Below are 11850 nucleotides of genomic sequence, written 5' to 3' on the forward strand. Positions count from 1 at the left end.
GTATTTTGTTCGATGTTTAGATTGTTTTGACATTTTAATGTTTGTGATTGTCTTTTACTTTTACTAGTTATCATGGGGTGATTTGCACAAACATGATCATTTGGTGCCGCCATTTAAATTTTGACTTCTGTAAGAAAAGTTTTGAGAAAATAGTCTTCGGCCAGAATTTTCAAAAGTGCTCGTGGCAATCGTCAAAATTTCTCATATGGTGATCATCAGGATTTACTGCATAACCTGACAATCGCCAGAATTGTTCATATGGTGATCACCAGAATTTACCATAAACTATGGCAATCGCCAGAAATTTTTCATATGAGAAAATTCTAGCACGCTTATTTTCTCAAGATTTTTCTTACACAAATAGCCGGTCATATTTATTGTTTACTTTTTCTAGCTATATACATAGATTATACATAATTATACTATATAATATATAGATTATGCATATATTATACATCCATCAGCTATTTTTAGTTTAAGTGGTTGGATATGCCGCTATTTAGGTTAATTCTTCAAATTTTTAAACAAGGATCCCATGAAAAGGTCCACCGTGTTTTAGATCATGCAAGTATTTTACTTGCATTATCAACTCCTATGACGAATTGATAATGTTTAGTACACTGTATATCATTTTGATAATGTAAAATTTGTAGTCAATATGCTGAGTATAAAAATGTCAGAAATAAAAGGAGACGGAAAAACCCAATACCCGAATTTCACTCTTGTTATCTACTGCCATAGACTCGGGACACATTATTCTCTCCATGCAAAGTATTTCTTCTTCCTGTAGAGGCGGATCTAATATCATAATATTGGTTGTGGCTTTACTCATTGCTTTCGACTCGAATTATATCGACACATAAATACAATTAAAAAAAACGTACATATACACATAGTATGTAATATATACTTGGAAGCAGTGACCCCCCTCTGGTTATTTGCCACTAAAAAGCCAAATTAATACCATTTTAACAAATCCTTGATATTATTTTCTTCCTTTCTTCTAATTTCTAGTGTGTTTATCTTCTTTTTATTTTTTATGCGAGAAGACTCTTCATGTTTGTGTAATTTTGCAGCAAAGACGATCAAGTCGATATAAATAAAAGAAATTTGAATGAGTCTTGAAACAAGTTAACTGCATTTTAGTCTTAACTCGCTAGGGACATATGGCATTTGTGAAACTTGGCTCGAAATCTGAGGCCTTTCGTCGCGAAGGCCAAGCTTGGTAAGCCCCTATTTCTGTCTCTTTAATTTTCTGCTGGTTTAGATTTGCACCTTCCCTTCCAATTATCATTGCTTATATAGGCTCTAATGGTATTTTGGCGTAGAAATGACCGGTGGCGGAGCCAGAATTTTCGTTAAGGGGTGTCAAAATATATAAAAGTAAACATACCAGGAAATTAAGGGGAGTCAATACATAGTATATATATACATATAATTTATTTTTTTACCTACCTACACAATGTATTTTTTCCGCGAAGGGGTGTTATTTGGCACCCCTTCCTATAAGGTGGCTCTGCCACTGAAAATGACACCAGGTAGTCACTCTAAAGGACTGCTATTTAAGAATTAGCCAGTGCGTCCTGAATTTCAGTTTTTTCAAGACAAAAATGTTTTGAATTGTCCTGAAATTAAGATTTTTAGTTTATAAATGCATGATAAAATAAGTACTGGCTAATCTCTAAATAGCATTCCTGAAAATGGCTATATGTGCACTTGCCCGCCAAATGTCTTTTTAATAAACTTCGTGCTTAATCAGATACCGTCATATATAAAATGAAAGTTTCAATGATTTTCTGGTAATTTCACTTTCGTTTTGTTGCTAAATCTGCTGTGGCTATATATCTACTCCTATTAGAGATTAGTTAAGTAATTTATGCAATCGTTGAAACTAGATAAATGACAGGAAAAATCAAATTATAGGGCCATTTAGCTCTGATTATCTGACTTGATTTTTAATATGTGGATGACCAGAATAGTTGATTGACAAATAATCAGTTTTAATAGGACTAATAATGATGAAATAGGGACAAAAAAAGTCAAATTAAACATTGATTTCTTTTTGCATCTGAGCAGCAAACTTAGAAATGTTTTCTTTGTATTCAGGCATTGCACATCAGGCCTTCCTAGTGATGTTACAATTGAAATTGGAGAAATGTTCTTTTATCTACACAAGGTACACCTTTCTTATTTACTGTCAAACCTCTCTATAATAGCATTGTTTGTTCCGAAATTTTTAGGTTGCTACAGTGATGTGAAGTGCTACTATTACAGAACATATATTATAACATAACATGAAAAATTAGTTCCAAAGAAAACGTGGATGCTATAGTGAAGTATTGTTATAGAGGATGACTATTATAGAAAAGTCAGACTGTATTTATCAATTATTGTATCATTTAAATGTATTTTATGTGCATTATCTTGTTTTGGATATTACTTTTGCAGTTCCCATTGATATCAAGAAGTGGACTACTAGCAAAGCTCATTAAAGAAACATCGAACGACGACGGATCAGTTTGTGTTCTGCAGCTAAGTGACATACCTGGTGGTGCTAAAGCATTTGAACTAGTAGCCAAATTTTGTTATGGTGTCAAAATAGAACTTACTCCTTTAAATATAGTTAGTCTAAGATGTGCATCAGAGTATTTGCAAATGACAGAAGAAACTGGAGATGGAAATCTCATTACACAAACAGAAGCTTTTCTTAATGATGTTTTTGGGAATTGGACAGACACAATAAAAGCTTTAGAAACATGTGAAGAAGTTTTACCACATGCTGAAGAACTTCACATTGTGTCAAGATGTATAAACTCATTAGCAATGAAAGCTTGTACTGATACAAAGTTATTTAATTGGCCTGTTTCTGAAAATGGTCAAGAGGGTACTACAGGCGCGGATATATGGAATGGTATAAGCGCTGAAAAGAGGATACAGCCCTTGACAGATGACTGGTGGTACGAAGATGTGTCGTTCCTTAGCTTACCTCTTTACAAACGATTGATTCAGGCGGTTGAAGCCGGAGGAATGAGGCCTGAAAATGTAGCAGGTGCCCTTGTGTTTTATGCCAAGAAATATATCCCTTTGATGAATAGACAAGCAAGTTTCAAGGATGCTACTAGCCATACTAAATCAGGTTCAACAATTTCCACTCCATCAGAGGCAGACCAAAGGGTACTTCTTGAGGAGATAATGGAATTGCTACCAAATCAAAAAGGAGTAACAGAAACCAGGTTTTTAAGTTGTTAGACAGAGCATACTTTTTAATTGCTTAATTATATTATTGTCTCAACATTACCTGATTCTTTTTCATGAACCAAACACATGAAAATATTGATTTGAACCTAGGACCTTTTGCATGTTCTAATACTATGTTAAGTTGCGTGAATCATCTCATAGCTTAAGTCGTTAGAAAGAGGACACTTTTTATTACTTATTATATTATGTCTCGAGACAGGTTTCTTCTTAGGCTGCTCCGAACTGCTATGATGTTACAAGCAAGTCCCTCCTGCAGGGAAAATTTGGAGAGAAGAGTGGGATTGCAGTTAGATCAAGCTGCATTAGATGATGTGCTAATACCAAATATGGGATATTCAGTGGAAACTTTATATGACATAGACTGTTTTCAGAGAATTCTGGACCATTTTATGTCAATAGACCAGGCTTCTTCTGCACCTTCTCCTTGTATTATAGAAGAAAGTCAATTGATGGAAGGTTCACTTCCCTTGACTTCATTAACAAAGGTATCAAATTTGGTGGATTCATATCTCGCAGAGGTGGCGCCGGATGTTAATTTCAAGTTTCCAAAGTTTCAGTCTCTTGCTGCTACAATCCCAGATTTTGCTAGGCCACTTTCTGATGGTATTTATCGGGCAATTGATATATACTTGAAGGTAACAAATAGTTGTCCATTTTCACTTAAGTAATATGCTGATCTTTCTTGATTCCACTGCATCTTGTTTTACTTTTTAGTAATATGGAGCAGAAAAGTAGACTAGTGAGGTTTAATCATTTTTAGTATTAGACTAGCTAGAGAGGTTTAATCATTTCATATAGAGCATGTGGATAAATACCTCTATTTTAGTATTTTTGTGACATGTAAAGTTGTCAGCCACTGATGCAACCGTCAAGTTATCTCGGTGTGACCTAGGTCACGGGTTCGAGCCGTGGAATTAGCCACTGATGCTTTCATCAGGGTAGGCTGCCTACATAACATTCCTTTGGAGTGCGGCCCTTCCCTAGACCCTGCGTGAACGCGAAATGCTTTATGCACCGAGCTGCCCTAATTTTTAAAGTTGTCAACGACCTATAGGTCACGGGTTCGAGCCGTAAAATCTTTCATCAGGTAGGCTGCCTACATATCCCAAATTTCCGGATCCTGCGTAAACGCTTTATGCATCATGCTGCCCTTTTTCAAAAGTTGTCAACTTTCAACTATTTTTTTTTAGAAAACAAGTATTGTCAAAATTCATTTCTCAACCTATTTTCCTTCAAAGTTAATATTACTTTCCTTATTATGCATGTTTTCTAAGACATGATTTCAATTTTAGGCACATCCTTGGCTCACAGACTCAGAAAGAGAGCAAATCTGCAGACTGATGAATTGCCAGAAGCTGTCATTAGAGGCTTGCACACACGCTGCTCAAAACGAGAGGCTACCTCTTAGGGTCATAGTTCAAGTCTTGTTCTTTGAACAGCTTCGGCTACGAACATCAATATCAGGATGGTTTTTTGTCTCTGATAATCTTGACAACTCTCAAAGTAGTATTCGCAGAGGCAACCATGACACGAACACAGCAAATGACAGGGGATCAAGCATCGACGATATGAGGGAGCGTGTTGCAGAGCTAGAAAAGGAATGTAACAGCATGAAACAGGAGTTTAAAAAGGTAGTAAAAACAAAGAAAAGGTGGAATGTGTTTTGTGGGAAGAAATCTCAGTGTGACTTGAATACAGTAAAGCCCTGTAAAATACAACCTCCACCTGTTAATGAGCATAAAAATCACAAGAAGGGAGAGACTTAAACTGAAGGTGGACGTACTGTATTACTGTGTTTTCTTCTTTTCCTGCCATCAGGACTTCTTTTAGTATTATTATGGTAGTATTATGTATGTTATGGTTTGCACTCGTCCTGATATTTTGCAAATTGTTAATGTTGTAGTGAGTACAATAGGCATTTTTAAGCAAAGAGCATTTGCAATGCCGTGAAACTTTAGAGGGTATTATTGACGTTGGTCCGACACTTGACAGACAAAATTGAGTGTGCTCGTTATAGGCCTTGTGTATTCAAATTATGTTGAAGATCAGATTAGAGAAGATCTGTAATTAATAAGATATTACTTGTTTACTCTTTATGTGTGATTAATAATGAACATATTGTTATACATAAGAAGGAAAGTATTGGCGTAACTAGTAAAGTCATTGCCATGTGACCAGGGGGTCACACGTTCGAGTCATAGAAACAACCTCTTGCAGAAATATAGAGTAAGGTTTCGTACATTACAATAAACCCCTTATGATACGGCCCCTCCTCGGATCCCGCGCATAACGAGAGCTTAGTTCACTAGGTTGCCGTTTATATTGTTATACATGAATTACTTTAGTAGGACATTTGTCTTAAACTGGTTTAATCTCCGCATTGCTAATACACATTCTAATTCCACATTATCCATAGCTTAATGCGGATATTGCTTAATATATTGCCAACCAAATATTGCGTTATTATACCCAATATATTCGCACATGTGGGACCTGTGAGAATAATGGGTACGCAAACTTTACCCCTACCTTGTGCAAGCAGAGAGTGTGCTTCCAATAGACCCTCAAGCACAGTCACAGCAGCAAAGCAACATTAGTTATACAACCATAAATTTTTTTATTCTACAATAAACCAAATACGGTATTATCTTATGTGGGATTTTATGTTAGAATTAATTGCTCCAATATAACAATCAAACAACCCTTTACTCCAACAAATTAAGTTCCCAAGACCTTAAATTTGTGCAACACATACATTGCACATTCATTTTACAAGAAAAAAGGGTCACACCAAGATTCATACCAAAGAGTGATCTAACATGTCATTGTCTAGTCCATTATCAACTAATGGATATAATATTACAGATCAGAATCTTTTCCCAAGGCAATTTTAGAACATACACTGTAAAAGGTAATATACTTGTGAGTTCTCATTAACCTAGATGCAGATACAAAATTTTGTACCAACTTTGGCGTAAAAGTAGCAAGTGTTGAAGATGCAAAAAATTCATGAGCTTCGCTGCAATTTTCGTCGTTTCCAGGCCCTGCCATGTAGATTATACATTCGTAAGAAAGCTCACATTCGGCGAGAGCATTGAAACTTAAATAACCAAGTAATAGGACATGGAATTAAGAGGGGAAATACAATTTGCATATGGTAGATTGAGCTTTTTCAACTTTCATCCTCCTTTTCTTCCCTTCTTTGGTACCATTATCAAAAATTAACTCTTTTTGGGAGAGGGGGAGTGGCCAATTTCTTCAGAGGTTACTAATCTTTAGAGTATACCAACAGATATTGATGTGTTTTCAGCTCTGCATTAGAAAAGACTATAATTTTAAAAGCAGAACGTGCGAGCTGTTTACCTCAAGCTTTTCCTCAGTCAAAAAGATGTAGTTTAACACATTCAGAATTGACGCCTGGGCCGTTCTTCAGCAGCACTTACGCGTATGGACCTGCCATCAAGGTCCTGCACCACAATATCACAGCAGATGCATAGTTAGAAGAAATCCAAATAGGAAAGCTGATTGTGGTCCAACTAGTCCAAAACATATAGGAGGAAAGATGCAAAAAAGTGCAGTGGCGGACAAATTCATAATCCTTCTTTTCAGATACCTAAAGGACAATAACAACTGATATCGACAGGCATGAATATATTGGCCAACGAATCAAGATATGTAATCAGGCTTAGTAAGAATATACTTACAATACCATTCAAGCTATCAATTGCATCGTTGACCTCTTTGGCCGAACTGTATGTTACAAATCCAAAGCCCCTTGATCTACCACTATCTCTATCATAGACTACTTTAGCATCCACAACATTGCCTTGCTCACTGAACAGTTCTTTAAGTGCTAGATCATCGACACCCCATGAGAGGTTTCCTACGTATACTCTATTGCTGCTGTCAACACTTCTCCCACCCCGTGCACCTCCAAAAGAAGAATTCCCATCCCGTCCACCTCCATATGAAGAATTTCCACCCCGTCCACCTCCATATGAAGAATTCTCCCTTTTGGCTGGCGCTGGCCCCGCATTCACCCTTATTGCCCTCCCGTCAATTTCCTGCAAATCATTTAGATATCTAAATCAAATCATTGCAACAGAGTGCATATCCAAGCACTTGATAAGATTTTAGATTACACAAATGGCAAGTTGAAAGTGAGAGTAGAAAAAGTAAATTAGCGAATATAGTTTGTTTTATCAACTCTTTAAGATAACCAAAACCATGGAAATTTTAGACAAACGTAGTAATATAAGTACACTTGATGATAATAATGGATAAGTGGCAGAAAGGGCGAGAATATACATATCCATTGAATTGTTGTTCAGCAGCTTCGACTTCCCCTTTGGTAGACATTGTCACAAAACCAAACCCTCTGCTTCTTCCAGTGAGCTTGTCATATATAACCTGCAAAAATTGTAACAAAATTCACTACTCCCATTACCCTCCTAGTCAATCCTTCTCAACCCTAATATACAATAAAGAAAACCAAATTCTGTTGAGCTCACTACAGGGAAATGTACAAAACAAAGGGTGCCTTCGCCAAAGATGCTTGAACAAGCAGGACAAAAGAATTACTGCTACATTGAAAAAGTTTCATAGCAACTTACTCACTGGTCATGTTTCCAATTACGATTTAAGTTATATACACTGTTAGTATAATGAATTTTACACCATCAGTGTGATTTAACATGTTATAGCAGGTTTGTTACTCATTTTTAGGTTACCAATCAACGTTCATTAAGTAGAGTTACTAGTAATTACCTATTAAATAACGACGACGACCACAACACACCCAGTCTAATGCCACAAGTGAGGTCTGGGGATTATAGTGGGGATTATAGTGTCTACGCCGACTATAACCCTGACTTGAGGTAGATAGTATGTTTCTAATAGACCTTCGGGCTCACGAAAAGATGCAATAAATGACCATTTAAGACACGAAAAGATGCAATAAATGACCATTTAAGAACCTTAATATATCCATTTTCAGTTAATAACGTTCAAACATGAAGAACACATCACTTCAAAAATCAAAGCTTTACTCCTTAAGTCTTGAATTGAGTGAACCACCACATATAAATGCTTAAACTGTAGACACTTTTAATTATTCCATGGCAAAATTTTAACAAGTAAGTATTTAATTACGCTTTAACATTAAGTAGAAGAAACATAGGAATAATTGGTAGTTAACTAAATTACCTCAACCATTTCGACATTTCCAGCACGTTCGAAAAGGCCAGCAAGAGCAGCGCTGTCAACACTGAAAGGCAAATTACCAACAAAGAGTTTAAGGTCTTCAGAAAAACGGGGTTGTTCTGCTACTTCAACATCATCTTCCAATTGGTCAAAGTCAGAGAGGGCAACGCGAGTCGAGAACGAAGATTCAAAAGGTTTGATAGAAGCAGAATGACCAGTTGAAGAAGAAGATAAAGAAAGGTTCAGAGATGAAGAAGGGAGAGAGAAGAAGGAAAGTGTGGAATTTGGTTTTAAAGAAGAAGGGGTTTGTGGGGTGACGAAGAGAAAATGGAGAGAAGAAACTGAGGAAGAAGCCATGGTTTTGCTATAAAGCAAGAACGAGAGAAGAATATGGGTAAGGCGGAAAGATAAGGTTTTTTCCAAGAATTTGAAGATACAATGTTTATAGGCAAACATGTTCATATTTATAAGTGGAAAATCTGTAGATATTTTTTTTAGGTTAAGTGGAATAAGGCCCAAATAGGAAAGGCCTTGTTTGCTTTTCTCAAAAAGATCTTGAAAGGCTTAGCTAAAGTTGCAAAAACCAAAGCCTAGCCAATTTTCTTAGAAGAACTAACCTTAATAGCCGCTCATCTAATCACTTAAACTAAAAAAATGATGCATATATAATATATGAATAATGCATGTATAATACGTATATAATTATGTATAATCTGTGTATATCGGGTAGAAAAAGTAAATAGTTAATTCGGCTGGCTATTTGTGTAAAGATTCCATATCATTATTTACTATGATCTATTTTATATGACACTATAAGCAAGAACGAGAGATTATAATGCATATTTATAAGGGATCTTTATACAAACAGATGGTCGAATTCTCTGTTTATACATAGCTTATAAAATAATTATATATATATATTATATATGGATTATAAATATATTATATATCAACCGTCTATTTTAAGTTTAAGCGCTTAGGTAGCCGCCGGCTATTTAAGTTACTTGTAGTGGAAAAGTGTGTTGATATTTTTTAGGTTAAGGGGTACAAGGCCCAAATGGAAAAGGCCATGTTGCTTGTTTCAAAAAAGATCTTAAAAGGCTTAGACGAAGTTGCAAAAACCAATGCCCTATAAGTTTTAGTATAGCCAATTTTATTATCTATTCCATTTTATGTGACACTATAAGCAAGAATTAGAGAATGGAAAAGGCGTTGAAGAGATAAGGTTTTTCAAGAATTTGAAAATACAATGATTCGTATTCATAAATGGGAAAAGGTGTAGATATTTTGAAGAATTAACCCAAACAGTCTAATCAATGAATAACTGTGTATATGGCTAGAAAAAATAAATAATGAATATGGACGGCTATTTGTGTAAAGATTTCAAATATTTTTAGGTTAAGGAGAATAAGGCCCAATGGGCAAATTGCAAAGCCCGAAGCCCTACGGATTTCTTTTTCTCACTTAAGTTTGAGGCCTTTATATATTTTTGAGGGAATGAGGGTTCTACAATCTCATAACTACATCTATATTTGCACTATTTGTAGTAAGTTTTATTCAATTTTATCCTGCAATCCAAATAAAAAATTTCAACTTTTGTATTTGAATTTATCTAAAAAAATATTCACTTTCTTAAAAATTATAACTTTTTATTTAGAGTAATGATTTTCGAATCAGCTTGTGTATATCTCGATTATTAAGTATCTTCCTTCAACTTTTCAACTTTCTTCCTTTAGAGCTTTTATTTTCAAGGTAAATTTCACAAATGGTCATATAACTATGACTTTTTTTCACCAAAGTCATATAACTTTATTTTCTCACACAAAAATCATATAACTATGATTTTTTTCACAAAAGTCATATAACTTTGTTTTCTCACACAAAAATCATAAAACTTTCACTAACTCACATAAAATTCATAAAGGTCGGAAAATAAAATTTTCCGGTACTATTTTCTTACTTTACGTTTTTTTATTTTTATTTTCAGTCTAATTAATAATTACCCAATTAAAATAGGAAAAATATGAGTATATTTTTAGCCCTCCCAAAAATAAAAGCCGATAAAATATTTTTTATATATGTGTGTATTATATACATATAACATACACATTCTATATATATTTTGGCTAGCAAATGCAATTAGTTTCGACCAGTCAATTAATTTAATATTTTCTCTTAAAATAGAAATGACTCAACCCAGCCTGACCTAATAACCATATACACAAGTTAAAATAATACGAAAATTTAATTCTTCCCCCATAAAAAATTTAGTTCGGAATGCATGAGATTCTAGCACAAACATAAAGAATTAAAACCAATAATTAGAGAGCATTTGAAATAAAAATGATATCAATTTGAATAAAAATCTTGAAAAAAAAGAAGAAGATAGAAGTATCATGTTTTGAAGAATTTACTATTCACTTTTAGTATTATTTTAATTTTTATATATGAGTATTGGATCGGGTGGGCCAGGTCGAGTTGGGTCATCCTTATTTTAATTGGATTATTATTTATTAGATTGAAAATAAAAAATAAAAACAACAAAATAAGAAAATACTACTGAAATTTTGTATTTTTCGATCACTATAATTTTTGTGTGAGAAAACATAGTTATATGACTTTGGGGGAAAAGTCACAGTTATATGATTATTGTGTGAGGAAACAAACTTATATGACTTTGGTGAAAAAAAGTCATAGTTATATAACCATTTGTGAAATTTACCCTTTATTTTCATTCATTGTTGTTTTCATCTTGTTAAGTTCAAATACTAATCGAGATCTATAAAAATAACGAATCTCTTCAAATACCATTCAAATCACTCAAAAACTACTAATATTATCAAGTATAAAAATTATGTGCAAATGTATTTTTTACCCTCAAAAGTGGATAACAATTAAATTTGTAAGTGATTTTAAAGATACGCGGATTAATTTGATACAAAGCGATAGATTAAGTCAAATTGAATAAACAAAGATAAAATAGATTCAAACCACATGAGGAGGATAGTTTCAGTCGTAGTGAAATATTCACCCTCGATCTGGGCTCGCTATGGCCAGCACTAATGAACAAGAGAAAGAGCTAATAAGAGAGAAACAAATAATATATTGCTTTGTAATCTATGTTACAATGTGTTTAATGAATTATCAGACCCCCTTTATATAGTAGGAGAATCCTAGTCTAGGTACAATTCTATAAAAGGTAAAAAATTCTCCGATTAACTGATTGTCGGTTCTTCATCGATACGTGCCGAGATCCCCGCCATGATATCTGGCTGGTCAAAGATAACGGCCCTCTGTTGGCCGTGCTTGATTGCCCGACATTGTTCTTCGAAGTCATTCAAGGCTAGGGCCGATTCCGAACCATGACCCCGATATTCTCGAGGGCGGGCG

The 11850-nt window shown here is 34.6% G+C and overlaps 2 protein-coding genes across 2 annotated transcripts; one reads left to right on the top strand and one right to left on the bottom strand.

The window, feature by feature from the left end:
* Positions 1 to 824: 824 nt before the first annotated feature.
* On the top strand, positions 825 to 5352 carry LOC104100416 (BTB/POZ domain-containing protein At5g03250-like). The gene is made up of 5 exons (XM_009607639.4): positions 825 to 1225; positions 2107 to 2176; positions 2449 to 3233; positions 3458 to 3893; positions 4551 to 5352. The coding sequence occupies exons 1-5, from the start codon at positions 1167 to 1169 to the stop codon at positions 5022 to 5024; spliced, it is 1824 nt and encodes a 607-aa protein (XP_009605934.1). The 5' UTR covers positions 825 to 1166; the 3' UTR covers positions 5025 to 5352.
* Positions 5353 to 5945: 593 nt separating this feature from the next.
* On the bottom strand, positions 5946 to 8901 carry LOC104100417 (31 kDa ribonucleoprotein, chloroplastic). Its single transcript, XM_009607640.4, has 5 exons — positions 8464 to 8901; positions 7567 to 7668; positions 6963 to 7322; positions 6622 to 6725; positions 5946 to 6302 (listed from the first exon to the last, which is right to left on the bottom strand). Exons 1-4 carry the CDS (start codon positions 8815 to 8817, stop codon positions 6663 to 6665), a joined length of 879 nt encoding a protein of 292 aa, XP_009605935.1. The 5' UTR covers positions 8818 to 8901; the 3' UTR covers positions 5946 to 6302; positions 6622 to 6662.
* Positions 8902 to 11850: the final 2949 nt, after the last annotated feature.

This window comes from Nicotiana tomentosiformis, chromosome 2, assembly GCF_000390325.3.
Source record: "Nicotiana tomentosiformis chromosome 2, ASM39032v3, whole genome shotgun sequence".
Taxonomy (NCBI): Eukaryota; Viridiplantae; Streptophyta; class Magnoliopsida; order Solanales; family Solanaceae; genus Nicotiana; species Nicotiana tomentosiformis.

Excerpts from the sequence above, each read along its gene's own strand:
- LOC104100417 (XM_009607640.4), bottom strand. The coding sequence starts at position 8,817 with ATGGCTTCTTCCTCAGTTTCTTCTCTCCATTTTCTCTTCGTCACCCCA. Across the intron at positions 7,669-8,463 it reads GAAATGTCGAAATGGTTGAG|GTTATATATGACAAGCTCAC; the intron begins GTAATTTAGTTA and ends CAATTTTTGCAG. Across the intron at positions 7,323-7,566 it reads AACAACAATTCAATGGATAT|GAAATTGACGGGAGGGCAAT; the intron begins GTATATTCTCGC and ends AATGATTTGCAG.
- LOC104100416 (XM_009607639.4), top strand. The coding sequence starts at position 1,167 with ATGGCATTTGTGAAACTTGGCTCGAAATCTGAGGCCTTTCGTCGCGAA. Across the intron at positions 2,177-2,448 it reads TGTTCTTTTATCTACACAAG|TTCCCATTGATATCAAGAAG; the intron begins GTACACCTTTCT and ends TTACTTTTGCAG. Across the intron at positions 3,894-4,550 it reads CAATTGATATATACTTGAAG|GCACATCCTTGGCTCACAGA; the intron begins GTAACAAATAGT and ends TTTCAATTTTAG.